This window comes from Stomoxys calcitrans, chromosome 1 (genome assembly GCF_963082655.1).
Source record: "Stomoxys calcitrans chromosome 1, idStoCalc2.1, whole genome shotgun sequence".
Taxonomy (NCBI): domain Eukaryota; kingdom Metazoa; phylum Arthropoda; class Insecta; order Diptera; family Muscidae; genus Stomoxys; species Stomoxys calcitrans.
Genome location: NC_081552.1, coordinates 136,228,009 through 136,251,418, shown reverse-complemented (window position 1 = coordinate 136,251,418; position 23,410 = coordinate 136,228,009). Strand labels below are relative to the sequence as shown.

At 39.2% G+C, this 23,410-nt stretch overlaps 2 protein-coding genes across 2 annotated transcripts in view; both read left to right on the top strand.

The window, feature by feature from the left end:
* Window positions 1-23,410, top strand: part of LOC106094757 (intermembrane lipid transfer protein Vps13D) — a 502,283-nt gene that overhangs the window by 357,448 nt on the left and 121,425 nt on the right. The window lies entirely within an intron of this gene.
* On the top strand, window positions 20,248-21,316 carry LOC131994252 (uncharacterized). The gene is made up of 2 exons (XM_059360896.1): window positions 20,248-20,919; window positions 21,000-21,316. Exons 1-2 carry the CDS (start codon window positions 20,317-20,319, stop codon window positions 21,006-21,008), a joined length of 612 nt encoding a protein of 203 aa, XP_059216879.1. The 5' UTR covers window positions 20,248-20,316; the 3' UTR covers window positions 21,009-21,316.

The window sequence follows — 23,410 nt, the reverse complement described above, 5'->3', positions numbered from 1 at the left end:
ATCATTATGGCCACAGAAGGTTGGCCATTACAAGTGACATTGAGAGGAAGAAGGTGCCGACAGTTACGGCAGCTGCAGTTGAAGATGATAACCTGATTTACAGAATTCAGCATAAAGAGTCATTCATGACCCTACAAAGAATTCTTGGATATGCCATCAGATTTGGGAAAAACTCAAGGATTGGAAAACATTTAAGACCCACACAAACCTCACTTACCCCGGAGGAATTGGATGATGCCTTGACTGTTATAGTTCGCAAACTACAAGGATCAGACTTCCCCACCGATGTCAAACAACTTCAAGAAAATGGTGAAGTCGATAAAAGCAGCACAGTGATCGGGCTCACGCCATATTTAGATAATAATGGAATCATGCGAGTTGGAGGTTCCGTGGAAAAGTCATATTTGCAGACAGATGCCAAGCATCCAATGATACTGCCTTATAATGACCCAATTGTCAAATTACTTTTTATTAAAATTCTTGAAGGGAACAAGCACTGTGGACCTCAAGCGTTGCTGAATGCAATTAGGCAACGATTTTGGCTTATCAGAGGAAAGATAACAGCACGATCAGTTGTGCAAAAATGCGTCCAATGCACAAGAGCGCAACCAAAACTGTGTCGTGGGCAACCTTCCACAGTCCCGAATAGTTCCTGCTCGACCATTCATCAATTCAGGAGTAGACTATTGCGTACCCTTTTGAATTCATCACAAGGTCAGAGGTAAAAAACCCACAAGAGCTTACATCGCAGTGTTTTGCTGTTTTACAACAAAGGCTGTGTATCTAGAGTTGGTATCTGATCTGTCCACAGAGTCATTCATTGGGGCACTTAAAAGATTCATTGCTCGCCGAGGTCACTGCCAAAATATATATTCAGATAATGCAACTAACTTCGTGGGAGCCAAGAACCAATTGGCGGAACTAGCCGAGAGCATATATTCAGACAAGGCAAGAGAAACCATTAGTTCCGCGTCCAGTTCAAAAGGAATATATTTTCATTTTATTCCACCCAGAGCCCCTCACTTTGGGGGATTATGGGAAGCCGCCGTAAAGTCCGCCAAATATTTGTTGGTACGCAGCGTTTCCACTGAATCTTTAACCCACGAAGAATTCAGACAGTAATTGCGGAAATAGAAGCTATACTGAATTCACGCCCGTTGACACCCATTTCGAATGATCCAAATGACCTCGAAGCATTAACCCTGGTCATTTCCTCATTGGCGAAGCACTGACATCTCAAGTCGACAGCCGTGCGGAAACAATGAAAACATCAGCATTAACCCATTGGAAGCTGGTGTCCCACTTAAAACAACAATTTTGGAAAAGATGGTCCTCAGAATATTTAAATGAACTTCAACAACGCCACAAATGGAGAACAAGGGCTCCCAATGTGAAAGTTGGAGATATGGTCATCATTAAAGACGATAATCTACCTGTAATGAAATGGCTATTGGGGAGAATTTGTCATGTCCACTCTAGTGATGATGGAACAGTTAGAGTTGCTGAAGTAAAAACTGCTACTGGAGTGTTCAAACGACCAATTCATCGACTTGCACTGTTGCCGATAGAGAATATCACTGAATCTGAAAATGATTGTGCCGCTAACGCTGAGCAGAAACAGATCTCTACATCTGCCTACGATGAAATTGATAACAACGAACCTCAACGGAAAAGAATCAGATTACCTGGAAAACGCCAGATTCAACCAAGCAACGATGGACCAACACCAACACCAAGGCACAACTTTGTCGTTTAAGCTAGTTCATTATTCTATCAACTAAATCTTTACTATCCTGATTTCCTTGTACTTTAAAATTGCACCCATTTCTTATTCATAAAGAGAAAAATAATTGAATGAATAGTTATAGATACTAAATTCTTGTAAATGAAAACTTAAAGGTACACATTGGTAAAACTCTCCAGAATTCAATTAGACTAGAGTTTGTAAACTTACTCTAATTTTTTGAAACATTCAATAAAATTTATATGGAAATGAACCCACATTATTAATATTTAGCATTACATAATTATCTTATCACCATATCATTTCAAGTAAAAGCTTTAATTTTTTACATTAGAAAGAAATTAAAATTGCTTCAACTAAACTGTTAACTAAGAACTATAAATTCTAATAAATGTAATTTATCATTATATACACCATATATATCTCCTGTGATTGACATACATTTGTTGAACGCTGTTCAACGCGGGGGAGAATGTTAACAACATAGAAACAAAATTTATGCCATCAATTGAAACAAACATTATAATAAATGCGCCAATATAGGTCAATGAACAAATCGAGTCATTGACCATTTTCGACAACCCAGCAGTTATGCAAATGCATTTGCATACCACATGCGTAGAGTCAATCAACTCAATTTAAATCTGCATGCGTCTGCATAACTGCATTTAGTTCTTGAATTCGCTTTTACTTGGTTTGATATAGCTTTCGTATTAATAAGCATTTATCTTTAAGCCGATTGTTAACTGTAAGAGTATATGAGCTCAAACAAAATAAAGGCGATTTGGCAATCTATTAAAACAACCCCATGTGTTATTGCTTGCCCATTTTTCTACTAGCTACAAGTGCTAGGAGAAAAGATTCAGAAACTCAAGAATGGAAATTGTGATGAAATGTTTTAACGCATCGTTTAAACTAACAATCACCACCAAAATGTCAATTCAAGAAGGAGTAGTGGTTGTTAGTTTAACCGATGCGTCAAAACTATCACAATTTCCATTCTTGAGTTTCTGAATCTTTTCTCCTAGCACTTGCAACTAGTAGAAAAAATGGGCAAGCAATAACACATGGGGTTGTTTTAATAGATTGCCAAATCGCTTTTTTTGTTTGAGCTTATATACTCTTACAGTTAACAATCGGCTTAACGATAAATGCTTATTAATACGAAAGTTATATCAAACCAAGTAAAAGCGAATTCAAGAACTAAATGCAGTTATGCAGACGCATACAGATTTAAATTAAGTTGATTGACTCTACGCATATGGTATGCAAATGCATTTGCATAACTGCTGAGTTGCCGTAAATAGTCAATGACTCGATTTGTTCATTGACCTATATTGGCGCATTTATTAAAATGTTTGTTTCAATTGATGGCATAAATTTTGTTTCTATGCTCTTAACAGTTATACTGTTGCATCAATTATTACCATCCATTTGAACCGCTTAGTGAAATGCAAATTTTCCCAATTAGGGGACAGGGGGAAAACTTCTCACGATTCAAGTTTAAGGTCAATGATATGGTACCTCTTTTTTAAAGGTTAGGTTGAAAAGAGGGTGCAGATATTTATCCGCCCCATGTCACTATGGACATACACCTAAGCCAGTAATCGGCTTGTTGTGGGCTCTAAAAACTGAAAAGTAACCTCGAAAAAGAAAATTTCAAGTTATGAATTCCGTGCTACTTGAGAAATCCTTAATGGCTTTCCATACCATTCCCCGTAGTCTTATGTTTCCCGTTATGACACCAAAAGCTATACTTTCCTCTTTCTTACTTCTTTTCAGTAATAGCCTCGTCCTCTCACGGTCCGGATCATCCCATAGGATTTTCGCCGTCCTATTGACTCCATTATGGCCCGGCATCCAAACGATGCGGATTGTGAAGATGTTCATTCCGTGATCCCTCGGATCTCTGCCTGCAGGACTGTGTTATGATCAGGCAGAGTAAAACAGATCTCAGTCAGGTTCTCAATGTAGACCCCCAAGCCCACTCTGTCCTCTAGCTTTTAACAATCCGTGTAACATAATCTTCCAGACAGCAATACTAGGGTTCCGTCAGTCCAATATTGTAATGCTGGCACTAGTGCATTGCACTCGGCCTCAAATGTCGTCTTAGGTATCCGATCGGAAACCTCTTCCTTTTCTTCCAGGTTTCCTATCGTCTCCTCGATTATACTGCAATGGTATGAGCTGCTTCCATCCTCAATCCACTCTCCCATCGCCTTCAATCTCATAGCCGCAGTGGCTTTCTCACATTTAATCTGTATGTCAATGGGTCGGATATCTAGAATAGTCTCCAGTGCGCTAGTGGGCGTGGTCCTCATTGCTCCGCCTATGCTAAGACAACTATAATCTGATTTAGGCCCCATTTCGAACATACGGCCCGTCTACATAATGCCCAACATCTATGAGCCTTCTCGGTACGCTCCTGAATGTAACACTTCCAATTAAGTTTCGTATCCAAGATCACTCCTTAGTAGTTGAAGTATAATACTATCGTCTGCATAGCAGATGGGTTCAAATCCCTCCTCAGTTAGCTTCCGTAATAGTTTATTTATGGTGGTCACCCACAGGAGTAGCGATAAAATGCCCCCTGTGGCCTGCCCTGTGCCACTTTCTCCCTTATATTTTTGTCGTGCACTGGGTTATATCGGTCCACGTTTTGATATAGCTGCCATATAAACCAATCTAGAATCTTGACTTCTTGAGTCGCTAAAGGGCACAATTCTTATCCGATTTGGCTGAAAGTTTTTATGAGGTATTTTTTTATGACTTCCAACAACTGTGCTGAGGATGGTTCAAATCGGTCCATAACCTGATTGCTGCAATATAAACCGATCTGGGGTTATGACTTCTTAAGCCACTAGAGGGCACAATTATTATCCCATTTAGCTGAAATTTTGCATGAGTTGTTTTGTTATGACTTTCAGCTGATGTGCTAAGTATGGTTCAAATCGTTCCATATCCGGGTATAGCTGCCATATAAACCGCTCTGCTGTCTTGACTTCTTGAGCCTGAAATTTTGCACAATGGCTTCTCTCATGACCTTTAACATACGTGTCGAATATGGTATGAATCGGTTTATAGCCTAATACAGCTCCCCTATAAACCGATCTCCCTATTTTGCTTCTTCAGCCCCTTAAGTACGCAATTCTACTAGATTTGGCTGAAATTTTACTCAATGACTTCTACTATGGTCTCCAATATTCAATTCAATTATGGTCCGAAATGAACCATAGCTTAATATTGTTCCAATAACATAGCAAATCTTTTCGTTTATCTTTTGTTTGCCTAAAAAGATATACTGTGGGAAGAGCTCGACAAATGCGATCTATGGTGGACGGTATATAAGATTCGGCCCGGCTTACCACGCTTTTACTTGTTATACCTAAGAGCAAAAAGTTTTCAGCGGTGGTTAGCCTTCCTGATGCTGGCGAAACGGACGTTTTGTTATTTCGCTCCGCAAGATTTTTTTTGTAACTCGTAATAGATTATTATTTTTGGAAGAACAATTTAAGTCACTCAAGGATAGTGGTATCCATTAGGAGGTTGATGATCTGCGTCTGTTACCATTTCCAGTCGGGCGGTTGATCTAGAGCCCGGATGTAGGCTTAGAATGGACTCCAAAGACTCAACAGCTGCGGTGGTGGTATCAGGCCGTAGCATGATGTCTGCTACTGAATCCTTGACTGGTGAAGTGGCAGCTTCAGGCTCCACTAGTCGACAGACGACTGGTCAGCAGGGGCTTTTGACGAGGACACCTGGTTCGAGTCTTAAGGATAAGGCCGAACTTATTCTATCTTCGCATGCCTATAATTTGCCTAGGTCATCGGCCTTCCACGGCAAACCAACACAACTTTTAAGTGGTTGGAATAATAGGAGGCACATCGCTCTGAGGTTTATTGAGAGGCTTGGTGCGAATGATCCTAAATCTCTCACTAATAGGGAGAGAGACTCCCTAAATTGGGCTCAGGGATTCGCTGCACAGGCTACCCCAAAGACTACATTTCTAGATTCGGAAACCGCACCGCAGTCAGCAAAAAGACCGCGGTCACATGGAGGGCATGCTAAAAGAACCCATGCCTAAAAGAACTAAGGCGAACAATTGTAAGATGGGTCCAAGAACCATTGCTAATGTCGCTAGGGACAGTTTGGTGATGACAGTTGTCGACAAGGGGGAAGAACAGGGCTGCATACCTAGGAATAATTGAAGTGGAATAGTCAATGGACTGTCATCAGTATACTTCGATGTCCTTGCAGAATTTTCTTGGTCTCCTCCACTTTGTGACGATGCAGGCTGGTATCGGCGGCTATACAGACCAATTGCCTTCGAGGATCAACGCTCAAGTGAAATGTATCGTTGTGCGCTAAAAACGATGCAGGCTGGTATTGGGGGCTATACAGACTAATTGCCTTTGTGGATCAACGCTCAATTGAAATGTATCGTTGTGCGCTAAAAAAGATTGGTGAGATTTGGACATCTGCAGCACTAAATTTAGTCAAGAAGGAAGATATTTCTTCTCGACCAATGGCGAATGATTGGTAACCAAGGATTCCTTTAGAATCTGAATCAATACTTGGAAGACTATGGGAATGCATTCCGAATCTTTCAACCACCGACTGGAAGATTGGATGAGCCTGATAGTGATCGGAGACAAGCAGTATTCGTACTAAACTTCGGCTGTCTCGCAAAATTCAACAAGTCTGAAGGGGTTGTATCCAACAAGTTGAAACCTAAAAATCTATAAAAGCGGTGGGGTTGGGGAATCAGGAGACGACTCTGCAGTTGTTGCTGAACACTTGCCTGAGGAACTTCGTCCACATCGCTGGCGGATTGCAGGAGACTGAAAATCCCCCTGCCACAATCGGAGCAGGAGGGTAAGGCATAGAAACGAGACCCGACAAGCCCTGTTTAGGTGGGTCACAAAGTTTGACTGGGCTCAAAGTGTGCGTCAGCGGGAAAGCCCGGAACTCAAGAAGTACTTGGACAGCAGCAGTTAGTGAAAAATCTAAGGAGAAATCGTCCACACCGCATGTGTCCAGTGTCCTGAGGAAGAGTGGTTCCACAGCTTTCTCATCTGCCCTTAATGCGTACGGAAGCTCATCATGACAAGATCTAACGAATCTTTTGTGGATGAACCCCTGGTGGAGTCAGAAGACGAGGCCTACACTACAGTGGTGGAATTTCAGAATCCTGACTATGGTCCTGTTTCTACCGATAAATCTCCACCATTGTAACGCCCCTACGGTGGCACTATAGGTCCTCCTGATGGCGGGAGGATTTGACGTGGTTCTTATCCAGGTACCGTGGGTGTGTGGTTCGTGGGCTTAGAATTCCGCGATTTTAACCACTCGAGAGTACGGGAATGGAAGACACAGAGCCTGTATTCTTGCAAAGAGTAGTGTAAATGTTTTTCTTCTTCCGGCGCTAAGCACTGAAGATTTAATAGTACCCAGCCTTGAAATAAACAAGTCTCGTTACTAGCTGGCTTCCTTATATGTGTCACACCATTCTGAGATGCCGTCTTCAAGCCTTAAGTTGCTGATTGAAGCCACTGCTGCAGGGGAAAAGAGCCTCATTGTAGGAAGTGACGATGCCTCCTTTCTACTCAAGTCACTGGTTAAAGCCGCTTCTCTAGGGAAGAAAAGCTTTATTGTAGGAAGTGATGTCTATGCACATCACCAGATGTGGGGAAGTTCGCACGTTAGTGCAAGGGGTGAGCTGCTTATCGAATATATTATAAGTTGCAATTTGGCGATTTGTAATAAATGGTATATACCGATCTCTATTAACAGGAGCCGGCAGGAGGTACTATATATTACCTTTATAGCGAATGACATAAGTGGAAGAACATGCGACTGGGATGTGTTGGATGACCACAGCTTCTATGATCACCGTCATATTAGTTTCAGCCTTACAGAAAATACTGCAGACAACAGAAGAAAGGCGGATTGGGATAAATTTCGGCACAAATTCTGCACGTCTATCCATTCTAGACCAGAAAAGGAAGTGAAAACTGCAGAGGATATATACATAGTGGCAAAGCGGATCACGAAGGCCCTGAATGACTCGCTTGTGTCAGCATGTTCTAATGCCAAGCCAAAGGGCAAACAGTGACCGCCATGGTTGGTCTAAGGAATGACTGCAGAAAACTCTTCAACAGAGCGAAAGCCACAAGAGAAAATGAGAAAACACTATAACTAGCCGTTGTTACACATTTCCCGGGAAATTCTCCGACGGACAACGTGGCGCCAGAAGAGGCTGTCACTGGTTTGCATTCGTCGGAGGTTACTAGGGAAAATGTATCTGAGCCGAAAATCCTATGGCCGATTAGAAGTTTCGACTCCTTTAAGTCGCGAGGCCCTGATGATGTATCAACTGTTGAATTACAAGGTGTGTCTGATAGACTGGTCCCTTGGCTTAGAGAGATATGCTTTGCTTATATCAGCATGTCATATATACCTGTGGGATGGAGGCACACGAAGGTCATTTTCATTCCGAAAGCAGGAAAACCCTACCACACAAATTCGAAAGATTTTAGTTTTATTAGTCTGTCATCCTTTATGCTGAAGACTCTTGAGAGTTTGATAGAAACATATCTTAGGGCAAAGATCCCTGGAGATTGCCCGTCGCGGCAGCAGCATGCATATGGTAAAGGCAAATCCACTGAAACAACCCTTCACGACCTAGTCAGCTACATTCCTCTCGCTGTCAAGGAATATACCTAGCATTGTATATTTCATTACAGAAAGCGCAAAATATCTGGGTGTATTGCTGGACAGAAAATTGATCTTCAAATCCAACATTTTGGAAGGGACAAGAAAGGCAACTCTTGCCCTATATACCTGCAAGAGAGCTATTGGTTTCATACTGCAGTTGTCAGACCTATAATGCTATATGGTATTGTGGTCTGGTGGAGGGCGCTTCAAAAGTCCACCCACTGTTCAATACTCAACCGGATCCAAAGCATGTCAGACGCACTGAGCATTGAGCATCTGATGCACTGAATTTAATGCTATATCTTACGCCTCTAAACATTTTGGCTAGACAAATTGTAGCGACCACTGCCGTAATGTTAAGGGAGCTTTGTGTTTGGTCATGTGGCGGCCAAGGACACTGCTATTGATACAAAATCCGATGTTCCAGGCAGTGTGAATTACACCCTACCTGAGCCGTTTTTTGATAAAAAAAAAAGTACCTGCCACTATTCCTGATAGAACTGATTGGAACTCTCCCTGGTATCCCTGGTAATAAGTTACATAGAATTCTATAAGGATGATTCCAAACTTGTGGGCTTTGGGGTGTACTCTATAGATTTAGAATTTGTCATTTCAAAAAGTTTACCCGACCACTGCAGTGTGTATCAAGTGGAGGCTACGATATAACGTCATAACGATGATTTGCATAAATATCTTCTCACACAGCCCCTCAGCCATTAAAGCCCCGGAGAACGTTTTTTTGAACACAAAAACCGCCCTCGACTGTCGCACATCTCTCAACGAGATGGCTGAACAGATCCAAATACACCTGTTTTGCATGCTGACAGACTGAAGGTTGCCCCCAATAATAAGGAACGTATCATTGAGCTAAAAATTGTTATGGACAACACTCAATGATATGAGAGAAATATCCCCGCTGCATCTTAATGCAATGTTCATGGGCAAATTTGCATTTTACAGCAGCATTGTTGTTGTTGTATTATGCATTAAGAGGTCGGTGGTCTGCATCAGTTTCCAGTGGAGCGCCAGATCTAAATCCTTGGAGTAGGCTTATAATGGATAAAATACTGACCGTTAAACAGAGCAGGCGTGTTGTCATTCCGCTCCTCAAAGAAAAATATCAGCGTCTCGGAATAGGTACTACCTATTACGCAAAAATTGTAAAGCCTTTAGGCAGTAGGCTCAAAATGGACTCCAAAGCATGCTGTTCGCCCCTCCTATAGGTGTGGGTGCCTCAGACTTACAAATGAGGAAGAGACGAATAAACCAGAAGGATACGCGGTTAGTCCCCAGCCTTTAAGTAAAGACGGTGTCATCGCAGCCGAATCGAGAGATTAGGACAGGGATGACGGAAGAAGAAGACCGAGAAACAAATCCGGGCACGACGAAGGAGACTAGAGGGTAGACATCGCCAGCGCAACCAGGCGAAATTGCAAGATGCTAAAAGGGATAGAACTGATATTCCAGGCACATGTACGGTAACTGGGAAAAGATTCAGATCTCTCGAAAAGCATAACACTGCTTTAACTTTGAAGAAGAAAAAGGAATGCCAAGCCAGCCCGCAATGGAGACTCCAGACAGTGTCCCGCGGAGGGAGATGAAGTCGGAACAACAACGAAGGAAGCGCACATGGCCCCTGAGTCTTCATCCAGGACTGTGACTTGCAAAAGGAGGCCACAGCCATCACGGAAGGGTCGTTGAAAAAGGTTTGGAACCGCCCCTTTACGCCAGAGTGGCAAGGAAGCGATCCCAAGTGAAGCATCAGGTAAACGAATGGGTTTTTGATCACCTGTCGAACTCTGAAGGGGGTCCACTCATAGGGATTAGAGCTGCGTGTATAGAGGGGACATCTTGATGCTGCGTTTTGAGTTAGCAGAATGTATTGGCACCGTCAAAAAGGTCTTTGGAAGTATACACACTTCCCATGGGACCACAAAGCTCGACCTTGTGAGAATGATGGGCGTCCCCCAGCATACAAGGGCAACGGTCTTCATCAAGGAATGGAGCAGCAAATACGCGACGGAATGCATGTTGGGGTTCTTGGGCAAACAAAACCATGGTTTGGCTAAAACTAAAAACACGGCGAACTACGGGACCTTTTTCAAGATTGGGAAGACAAGAATAGGCGAGGATCCTCATAGTGAGACATTAGACCGTGACTAACGACGGGACCATCACCGACGGTTTTTCCCATCACGAGGATAGGTTTTTCCTAATATTGGCAAAGGAGGAACGGAATACATATCACCGACTCTCTCGATTTTGAAAGCTATATCCTAGTATATACAAAGATTATTATATTGGAACATCATTATCAGTTTATAAGTCGAATATTGAAGTTTGTTGGAATATTTTTTCATTAAGTCTATCGACGAATATGTCTAATTTTTCGTAGCCTGTTTCTCATGCCGTAACGTTAAGGAGTACTTCCAGTGTTTTATATTGATGATTTGGTACGGTATGGAAACTTTAAAAGCAATTTGATACCACTATACAAGTGTTTTGAAGTTACTAACTACAGTCAACATGAATGGAAGACGCTTTGTTTACCATAAATGTGTTGTGTTGTTCATTCAGTGCATTTTGGGTGATTCATATCATACGTACACTACCCCTTTCCCTTTTGGAAATGAATGATGATACAAAATGAAATTGTATTATCATTCTTTTACATATTGTGTTCTAATTCACTAAGATTTTAAATTATTGCTTAATATTTGTTCTTTTTTTTTTTTGATATATTTATAATTTATTACACAGATTTGATAAATTTGACTTATTACATTTATAAATTAGATTTAGATTTAATAGATTTAAAACTAAGTAAATTTGACTCATTACATTAATAATTAATAAGTTATTTACATAGTCTGACGTCAGGTTTATATTTATTTATTGAATAATATTAACCCTTCTTCCTCTTTTGGACTATTTGTTGTTTTCCTTTTCTATCTTAAATTTTAATATTGTTAAGATGGATCGAGGTCGACCCATTTCGACACCTGAAGAAGCAGTTGATGCGTTCAGAATACATGTTTTGGAGATACCTCAATCCGAATAGCAAAAGTGCTTCGACAATTGGTTCAAACGCATGCAAAAGTGTATAGATCTTAATGGAGAATATTTTGAAAAATAATGAGGCGATCTTCGATGATTAATATAATGTATATATAATTTCCTTTTTTTATATTTCTTTTATTGAATCTATCATAAATAAAAATAACAATAAGTTTACAAATCATAATCTAATTTAATTGTAGAGTTTTACCAATGTAAATAACCTCTTTGTGTTTACATTTACTTATAAAAGTTTTGGATTTACAATTATTGAAAATATTATTATATTTTTAACATTTTCTGCAGCAAATTTTATACGAGATTCAACGTGTTGGTCCTTCTGAGGTGCACGTGTCCATCAAAGTTCATAAGATCTCGAGCACAGGCGTTGGGGTGAGATCTCAATTTATTTATCTAGCATTGAGTGTAAATGGTGATTTTATCCTTTACCCGTTTGATGTTTAAATCTTTATGAAAATTAGCGTTCCTGACGTAACAAGGGGCTCCGACGATGCTTCGTAAAATGGCAGGCTGTCTCCCTTGTAGTTTGTTAATATTTGTGGCACATGCTGTACCCCAGATCTGCCATAAGTCCATATTGTTTTAATTATGCTTCTATATAGTAAACATTTTTATTCAAGTTTTGATTTTAATGGTGACCATGGCGATGAGCCAATGCAGTTTGCTTGTTTTAAGCTTTATTTGGATTGACTTTGCATTTATATGATCAGTCCAAAAATATTACCATAAGGGGGGAAGATTCTCTATTAAGAGTAAAAGTTACATGGGTGCACTTACTAGCATTCACTGCGATTCTCTATTTTTGGAGCCATTGTTCTAGCTCTCGAAAGTGTATTTGAAACTCTTTAAACGCATTTATCGGATTACGATGAATGCTCATAAGTCAGTATCATCTCCAAAAGTCGACATGAGGCATGTGTCGGAAGTAGGCATGTCTGCAGTATATAAAATAGGATCCAATATGCTTCCTTATGGAACGCCGGCGTTGATATTTTTGATGCATGAAACATTGCCTCTGGATTTCACTTTAAATGACCTATTTGAAAGATAACTCGCTAACAACTTATGGGTATTGGCTGGTACGTACTTTGTAGATTAGTACTTCATGTCTATGAACAACGCTGAGCAGTACTGTTTGTTCTCATATACTTTTCGTATTGAAGTTGTTATGCGGTATACTTGTTCTGCGGTAGTCGTGTATTACGCTGTTGTTCAATATATAAGATTTTATTTTTGTCAGTATATTTTTTTCAAATACGGGTTTGATGTTACACACAAGTAGACGTGTTTTTTAAGTGCTCCATTACCTTGTCTTGCCGGTTTGCTTATACAGCGGTCTGCTTATACAACGGAATTTAATTAAAACAAAGCTGGTTATACGTCTAACTGTTGTGGTGTCACGCACTTGGCTATTTTCCGAAAAAACAGCAATTATTTAAAAGCTAAATTTTTAATTTTCCAATAAATTTTGCTGGAAGGAAAAAGTAAAGCAAATAAAAGAAAACCACTAAATGTTAACCGGTATTGACGATAAACCATCGTCAATACGCTGTTACAACTATAACAACAACAACCATCATTATAGCTGTCTGCTTCGTCAGTATAATAAATGTAAATAAAACAAAACAACATAAACAGCTGATTGTGTCCACATTTGCCGTTTTGATCCACAAAATAAACACAATTCACAATAGTTAATTTGACCGGTAAATTTGAATTCTACAGTGGCTCAAAGCGAAAGTATTGTTTACCTTGTATCGTTGTCGGGTCTTTATAATTAAAACTCAGACCTGGTAGCATCTATCACGGAATTGCTCAACACCAATGAGGACAATTTTCTTCATTGTATTCATTACATACACAAAAAAAAAAAAAAGATGAATACTCCAACAATGCCATCCCAATCTTCGAATCCAGCCGATTTTGCACGACCTTAATAAAAGCATCAGCATGGATTCCAAGGCAGTCAAGAGGAACCGTGATAGCGTTTTACACCACACATTGGTTGGTAACATCACAAAGACACCAAGTCTCTTTGACTCTCCACTTCGCTTGATGCAGATTTTGGAAAACCGCTTTGTGAAGCTAAGATCGTATGAAATTATAGTTAAAAGAATCTGAAAACCGAATCTTTAATGAACTGGACAAAAGATTATGCGAGTTACGTGCATGTTACGTTGATCATTTATAGAGTCACGAAACTAGAAACTGCAGTATGTGAAATCGATGTTCTCAAACTGGAATTAAAAGAGATCAAACTCTTAGTCTTACGTCAAGAAAATTCTCCAGTTGCTGCAGATCTTCGTACAATTGGAATCCCTTTCAATGAAAATGAAAACCTAAACAATATTTTCACAAAAATCTGCTGAAGCTGTAATATTCCGCCTCCAAAACTAAAATCTATACAACGGTTAAGAAACAGAAACAACACTAAAGAAAGAAATTCACCGGATGCAGTAATTATCGCTACATTGATGTCTCCGTATGACAAAAATTTCCTTTTGAAAGCACTATCTGAATTTCGGAAGAGAAACAATACCACCTTATCTCTCAACATGATTGTATTTGACTCAACTTGTCAGTTCTATATAAATGATAACATTTCGAATTCAAACTATAGAATCTTTCAAGATGCCCTCTCACTAAAACTAATACTAGAGATGCAACAGCGAATATGATCAGGATATTGTCTAAGAAACATAATGGACTAAATATCTGCTATATTAATGCCCAAAGCCTGAATAACAAGCTTGACGAATTCAAGATGATTTTTGAGAACTCTGACATTAACATAGTGTGTGTGTCGGAGACGTCGCTGAATCAGTTGTTGTTGTTTTAGCAGCTAATTGTATTCTATCTTTCGTCTGCTTGATTATGTTGAGTTTGAAGACTCAGAAACTCTGCGACTAAGATGGGGTGGGTCCACAGAGATCTGGGTCTGAGTCGAGTGGCCTTTCCTTTGTTTATCCGAAGGACCACTTCTGCATAATTTTCTCCAAGTCTGAAACTATTATAACGACGATCAGAGAAGCTGTGGTCATCCAACACTTCCCAGTCGCATATTCTTGCGCTTGTTGCTGTACCTCCTGCCTGTTCCTGGTAGGAAAGGTCGGTTTATCCCCTTTATTACAAATCGCCAGATTGCAACTTATAATATATTCGATAAGCAGCTCACCTATTTCGTTGACATCCGAACTTCATTGTTGTTCTAGCAGTTTATTGTGTGTATCGTTCGTCTGCTTGATGCTGTTGAGTGTCAAGACCCAGGAACTTTGCGACTAAGAATGGGTGCGTTCACGGGGATCTGGGTCTGGCTGGTCAGTTAAACAGGTGGCGTGTATCGTGTGGTCGCTCTCTGGTTTCAATCGGGACATACATCTTGCACATCGGCATCAATCCTTGTTCTGTTAGAGTTGAGGTGGAACGTAGTTGAGCCAGAACCACTCTGGCTCCAAGGACAACATTCACCCGGTAGCCATTTACCGCATCTGCTACCGTGCCAGCATGAATGTTGTCTAGACCTGCTTAATATGCCGTTTGATCTAGAAGGTGGGAACCTCGCGCTCTAGATCATGTAGATCTACCTTAAGGCTTCTGGGCGGTGGATATCTATCCACAAGATGATGATTTGGATGGTCTCTGCGATAACAGCCCAAAGGGTATTGCTGAGACAGCATGTAGTTATGTCATCGCACTGGTAGGATCTTTGTCTCCTGATGGACGTGGTCCACATGAGAACTGAGGTGTTCGTTGGGCGTCGCAGTTTGGGGGGGCGACATTCTGACATATCTGAATATTATTCCACTGCGTGTCACAAAGTTGACGAGGCCACACTGGCGCTGCATAACTTACCACAGACTAGCAAATTGCTTTGTACGTGGTCAACAAGGTTTCTTTGTCTGCACCGCAAATGCTGCCAGTAAGTGACTTGAGGACCTTGTTTCTATTTTTGACTTTATCGCAAATTGCTGTTGCATGTGGGGAGAATGTGTAAGAGCTGTCAAATTTGACACCAATTATTTTGGGACACTTGATGGTCGGAATCATTTCTCCATCGACCATCACAGTCAGCTCAGTATTCACCTCACGCGTATTTGTAGTGAACAATGTGGCTGATGATTTGATAGCAGATATCTTCAAATTTTTTGCAGCGAAATATGAGGCAAGTTCGTTGGGGAAGATGTTCAACCTATCGCAGATGTCAACAATGGGTGGGGGCCTAATGCCATGATCGTACAATCGTCCGCGTATGATACGATCTGTATGCAGTCTGGAGGGGGTGAAATGGAGGATAGGTAGAGGTTGAACATTTGTATCAATTTATTTCTATCTAATGAATTTTTCATTCAAAATCTGTGATGTATTGTATAGCTATAGATTCCTAGTTTTAAGTCTTTACTATGTACAATTGTTAGAGAAATTACCCGTACTCTAATTCTAAGAATTTTATATCCTTGTTGTGCGGGTATAAATAAATAAATTACAAATTAATTGATAGGAGACTTATGGGTCTATACGACTTTATTTGTGTAGGGTTCTTGCCGGGTTTCTGCATCATAACTATTTCTGATCGATTCCAAGATTGGGAAAGATCCAAGACATAATATGCCGTTGAAGGTGAATAATAATACTCTGATAGCTGATTGCGGGAGTTCTTTTATCATTTTCGCATTAGTAGCATTAGAAGCTACGTAAGTAGTTCTAGAGGGCGAGTTCTTCAGCTTCTTTAAATGTGACGTTTAGTTTCTTCTAACTTTTTCGGAGATTGCCATTCTTTTCTGAGATTCATTTTCTCTCTGATAAGGCTGTCGAAACTAATCGATTGCATTGGTGAGGAGCTTTGATGTAAAAGGGCTTTAATGGAAACTACCGTAGTCGCGTTAATTAAAACGTCGGTGTATAATTTGACTGATTTCTCTATATCCTCTTGTGATTGCAGTGGAATTTCTCCAGCTAAATTAGTGCAAATGTGATCGAATTATAGTGTTTATTTTCACTTCTAAAGTCCAGCAGAGTGAAGATCGTTGGGGAGTGATCAGATGAAAGCTCTAACGATGGACAAACTATCATGTTTTCGCGTTTTATATTTCCTACGACCGCGAAGTCAATTAGGTCTGGAGTTTTGTTAAGGTCCGTGGGCCAGATTGGTTGCCAACTTGAAATAGTGTCCAGCTTGGAAGACTTTATAGTGCTGTAGAGTTGTCTGCCTCGGGGTGTAATTAGGTTGAGCCCTATGGGGGATCCAGATCGTGAGAAAACGAGGCTATTACTGAAAGGAAGCGAGGAGGAGATTGGTACAGCTATTGGTATCATAACGGGGCACATATTACTACGAGTTCACTTATATAAAATCGGTGCGGCAAGTGATAGCATGTGTAGGGCATGCGGGAAGATGACGGGATGTTGGAGCATTTCCTTTGTCATTGCCCGGCTTTCGCGCCTAACAGATACCGGCACTTAGGTGGAAACACAATAGCAGACATGAACCAACTTAGGGGAGTGGTATTGAAAACAATTAAGGATTTTGTAAGTAGAACGGAATTCCTAGCTTCAAATTTTCTTTTTAGAGGTTACTTCAGCGCACAACAAGCCGATAACTGGCTTAGGTGTATGTCCATAGTGGCATGGGCCTAACAGATACCAGCACTTAGGTGGAAACACAATAGCAGACATGAACCAACTTAGGGGAGTGGTATTGAAAACAATTAAGGATTTTGTAAGTAGAACGGAATTCCTAGATTTAAATTTTCTTTTTAGAGGTTACTTCAGCGCACAACAAGCCGATAACTGGCTTAGGTGTATGTCCATAGTGGTATGGGGCGGATCAATATCTGCACCCTCTTTTCAACCTTACCTAATAGCTTTTCTTCCATAGTTCAGGTACAAGGCCTAATTTTATAGACGGTTAAAGGAAATTAAAGGTGATCAGAGCAAAATTTAAGTACACCAGCGGGTACCCCATCAGGGCCTGGTTTAAGAGAGCACTTTAGAGATTTCAAGTTCTTAGAAACGGTATCAATTGATGCATACTTATTAAAGAGGATTGAAGAACCTCGTAGGGACATTCGGGGTTGATATTATTCATTTTATCAGAATATTTCGAGGCAAAACAGTTTGCAAACATGTTACAAATTTCTTTATTTCTTTAGGCGATTGGTGAACCATATCTAAGGGTGTTAGGAAGAGTGCAACATCTTCGCTTCGAATTAACAAATTTATAAACTTTTTGGATCTGATTTTACTCGTTGCTTTATGGAGCATAAGTAATTACGGTAGGCAATATTATATTCCGACCTAGAAATTGAATACATGGAAAAATCCGTAGAAGAACCCGTCATTTTATATTTCTTAAATAACTTGTTTTTTCTATTCTTAAGTTTCGCAAGTTTTGGAGTATTCCAAGGACGTCCAGTCAATGTCCGTTTTGAGATTTTGGAAACAGAATTAGAAAAACATGTAAATAGTGTATCATAAAAATTACGCCATACCCTAATAAAGATTATTAGATTTTAATACATCATCCCAAACGATATGGGATAAAAGCCTATAAAATTTTTCATAATCTGTTTTAGGAAAAATGTAGGCTCTATCGGTCTTGACCACTTGCCTAGGTTTATGAAGAGATGAAATAAATATTTTTGTATAAATAGTTGGGTGAAACTTGTCGTCTGGGAAGACTAGAGGATTACAAGAATTTATGCAAACATCATGAGACTGATTAACGAATATGAAATCTAATAATTTGTTCTGAGTATTGAATATCCGATTCACTTAAAACGTACCATAATTAAGCAAATGTTCAATTTTATCACTACTAACAACATTAGCAAAAACAGGTATGAGAACATTGCTGTCAATTAGTTGATTTTACGAAATTGATGGTAAATTGAAGTCGCCAAATGCATGTATGAAATCAGAAGGTTTTGATAACTTAAAAACAGATATCATAGCAGATAAATGACTATCATAAATACGTTAATAAGAATTTGGTGGGATGTAGGAGCATTTAACAAATAAAAAGGAATTCTTTATACGTATTTTCACTGCTAAAATTCAGTATTAGGTAAGTGAATTATTTCAGAAGTAAATTTTAAAGAAATTGCAATCAAAACTCCTCCTTCAGCTTTTTGGCTTGCTATTACGGTCTCATCGAAAAATTTGGTATTTTGAACATAAAATTTCAGAGTTGTTAATATTACATTTAATTAAAAATTATAATATATAAATCAGTAAAAATTATAATATCATAACAAAAACAAAAACTATTAGTGTACAAGAAAGATAATTTGGTGTTAAGCCCTAACTTTCTGGTAAAGTACAGATAAAAAATCTTTAGGTGGAGTAATTAGTTTTTTGGAGCTTCAATTAAAGATGAAGGTAAAACTACGAAGTCAGATCTTGGGATGACTTTATAAATAAATTCGTGAACAACGGTTCTAGGTGGCCAAAAATTTGGATTCACCACGTACTCAAAAACGTCTTCCGGTACTGTAATATGATAACTTGTTATACTCGTATTTATAAGAAACTTTTGATGAAACTAAGTAGCTAGCTTGTTCTAGCTTGTTCCTTTAATGTTGTTTGTTTGAAAAATATAATAAAAAGAGTCAGTTTGTTGACAGAAGCTTTACAATTCAGGTGTGGGGTTCCCCAAAAAAAAAAAAATAAATAAAAAAAAAGAAGACTAAAAAAAAAAAAAAAAAATTTTTTTTTTAAATATGGATTCACGCCCTACTCGAGAAAGAATTCTTTCAGCTTTGAAAGCTTCAAATGTGGAATTTCCAGAAACAGCGTCAATTGCACAATTGAGAACATTATATGATTCTTTGCAAGTTAACGGTGGTCCATCAAAGCAGACTGAATTGCCTTCTGGAAATGTGGTTTCTTCTGATTCTGCTGGGAATTCATCTGTCACTACAATGTCATCCAATACTTTGAATGAAACTCCCGTTATTAATTCCGCAACTGCCGATCCTGAAAATTTGCTTCAGTCATTTCAATGTAATGGTGAGTCCACAAATCAAACTGAATTGGTTCTTGGAACTGCCGCTTGTTTTTCTGCCGCACGGACTTCAACCGATTTAATATCTAGAAATACATTGAGTGTCGCTTTTAATAACAGCGAAATTGGCGTATCCTGTGCAAATCTTCGGCAAACACAGACTTCAGTGCCTCCTTCCGTAATTTCTTCCGTACCTTCCGTCTATAATTCTTCTGCTTCCGTTCCTGTAAATACAGTTCAAAGACAATTTCCTGGTACTTCAGGGACTGCTGCTTCTGTTTCTGCCGCCCGGACTTCATCAGTTATTTCCGATTTAATGAATACAAATACATTGGGTGTCGCTTTTAACAATAGAGCAATTGGCGTGTCCTGTGATGTTCTTCCGCAAACACAAACTTCCGTACCTCCTTCCGTATCTTCTTGTGTTGTTTCTTCCGTACCCTCCGTCAATTATTCCTCAGTTTCCGTTCCTGCAAACTTACTTCGAGGACAATTTTCTAGACCTTCTGTTCCATCACAGGTAACAGACCCTTTCATTCGTTCAAGCGTTTTATCCCGTGAAGCTGATGAACTAGAGAGTGAAATTAGAGTTTTGAGATTGAAGAAAGAAATGTTGGCTCTTCGAAACCAAATTGAATCTTTTGAAAACGATGGAAAAAAGGTTTCTACAAATATCAATTATGACGAGCTCTCTATGAAGGTTCCGAAATTTTCTGGGAATGATGGACGAAATATTGAAAAATGGATAAACTCTTTTGAAAGCTACACTATAAATATGACTGACCAAGAAAAATATATGTGCTTAAGATATTTGCTGGTTGGAACTGCGCGAGAGTTCATGGAAAATTCAAATTACAAAGAATATAAGGAGTTGAAGAGATCGCTCTTAGACATTTTCAAGAGAACGGTAACGCAAGAAGAAGTTTATCAAAAATTGCGTTTGCGCAAGTTGAAGCCAACAGAGCCGTGTATTGCCTATATAGTAGCAATGCAAACTATTGCAGCAGAAGGCGAAATCAACGAGCAAGAACTGGTTGACATTATAATAGACGGAATGGAAGATAAAACCAACAACATATCCATTCTATACGGATCAAACTCATTACAAGAATTGATGCATGGAATAGATAGATACGAGAAACGCAGGTCAAAAACAGTCAGTACTCATAAAGAAGGCCGCGACAATACTAAAGGCATACGATGTTTCAATTGCTCTCAATTTGGACATATGAAGAACACCTGCAATAAGCCTCGACGTCCACCGGGATCTTGTTTCCATTGTTTCCAAATGGGACATTTTTACAAGGATTGTCCTAAAAGGATGAATGTTACTGCTCCCATATTTTGTAGTAATGATATTGTAGACACAACACAAATGGTAAGTGTGGCCTTTAAATATTCTTGTGGATCCAAATATACTAATTCTGCGAATATTTTGTGCTTGATCGATTCCGGTAGCCCAATTAGTTTGGTTAAGATGTCTTTATTACCGACTGGTGTGATACGTTCGAAGAATTTAATACCAACTTCGTATGTTGGAGTTGGCAATTCCCCTTTGAAAATATATGGAAATATTTCTTGTTTAATAAAATTTAAAAAATCGTCTAAACAAATAGAATTACTTGTTGTTCCGAACGAGAGCATTCATGTTCCAATGATTCTTGGACGGAACTTTATGCATGCATTTAATGTAAAATTACTTCAAGTCAAGGAAACTACGAATGATATAGAAGTATTTGAATCCACAAGAAAAATAAATGACAATAATAATATAACCTCGGTGTCTACACCATCTACGATAAGCAATTCTTATGATAGTCCTGTGAATTCCCAAGTGATACGTACGGACGATATTGATCTAAATCCTTTGTTAAATTCATTCCAGAAGAAGACTTTAGAAGATCTTATTCATAATCGTTATATAACTCCAAAGGGAATTGATAAAAAGTCATCTGATTATAGGATGCAGATTAAATTATCTGATGATATTCCAATACACTGCTCTCCCCGTAGATTGTCGGTTCGTGATCGTGAGGAAACGCAGAAGATTGTTAGTGATTTGTTAGAAAGGAAAATAATACGTTACAGCAATTCTCCATACACGTCAGCAATTGTGTTGGTAAAGAAAAAGACAGGGGAAACGCGGATGTGTGTCGATTATCGAGCGTTAAACAAAAAGACTATTAGGGATAACTTTCCTTTACCCCTCATCGAGGACTGTATTGAGAGCATATCAGGCAAAAAATGGTTTAGCCTCATGGATTTGAAGGATGGATTTTTCAACATAGAAATGCATAATGATTCAATTCCATACACTTCATTTGTAACCCCATTTGGACAGTACGAGTATTTGAAGATGCCATTTGGTTTAAAGAATGCTCCAGCAAACTTTCAACGCTTTATAAATGGTATATTTCGCGACTTAATAGAGGACCATAGAGTGGTTATATATATGGATGACATATTGATTGCATCCTCTGATTTCGATTCTCATGTTCAGACATTGGCGGTTGTACTTGGACGTGCTTTTGAGTACGGATTACGTATCAAGTTAACTAAATGTAAATTTGGTTATCAGAGTTTAGAGTATTTAGGATACTTAATCAGCCCAAAAGGTTTACGGCCGACAGAAAATCACTTGCGAGCTGTGAAACAAATACCAATGCCAAGGAATCATAGGGAATTACAAACTTGTCTTGGGTTGTTTTCCTACTTTAGGAAATTCGTTCCGTCATTCTCAAATATTGCAAGGCCATTGTTAGATTTGCTTCGTAAAGAGAAAAAATTCGTTTTCTCTGAAGAATGTGTAAAGGCCTTTAGTGAATTAAAGTCTCGTTTACTTCGGGCCCCAGTATTAGCTATCTATAAACCTAAAAGCGATACGGAGTTACATTGTGATGCAAGTTCTCATGGATTCGGAGCAATATTGATGCAGCGTCAGGATGATAAAAAGTTCCACCCCGTAGCATTTTTTTCAAAGGCTACAACCAATGCAGAATCGAGATATCATAGCTTCGAACTGGAAACACTCGCAATTATTTACGCGTTGCGCCGGTTTCGTGTGTATTTAGAAGGATTACATTTTACCATAGTCACAGATTGCAATTCACTTACAATGACCTTGAACAAGAGACAAGTTAATCCTAGGATATCCCGCTGGGCGTTGGAACTAGAGAACTATGACTATTCTATCAAACACAGGAAGGGTTCTTCTATGGGTCATGTGGATATGTTAAGCAGATGTATAGAAAAGGAAATATCCCCTCATGTGGGATGTAACATGATTTGCTCTGTAGATTCGAATCAACTCGATGTCCAAATTCAACTGACCCAAGCTAGAGATCCTGTTATTAAGGACTTATGTAAACGTTTGGAAAAGGAAGAGATATGTGATTTTGACCTAATAGACGGTCTCTTATTTAAGAAAGTGGGTGCAACCGTTTGTTTATATGTCCCAAAGGAAATGGAAGATAATGTGATAAGAATGATACATGAGAAGCTTGGACACCTGGGGACAGATAAATGTTATTATAAGATTCGAGAGAATTTTTGGTTGGTGACATGCGCAATAAGATAGATAGCTTCATTAAGAATTGTATAAAATGTATCATTTATGCTGCTCCAGCTAGAATAAACCAACAGGTTGCCTCTCCACAAGCAAATGGGCAGGTTGAGCGTGTAAATCGTATTATTAAGTCCATGTTGAGCAAATTGAGTGACCCAATAGATCATTCCGATTGGTCATTGAAATTGTCCCAGGTGGAATATGCTATCAATAACTGTGTTCACAGTTCTACAAAGGAAACCCCAGCGAAGTTACTCTTTGGTACGAATCAACGAGGGGTGGTGGTAGATAAGCTGTCGGAATA

Coding starts and splice junctions, on each gene's coding strand:
- LOC131994252 (XM_059360896.1), top strand. CDS start 20,317: ATGACTGACCAAGAAAAATATATGTGCTTAAGATATTTGCTGGTTGGA.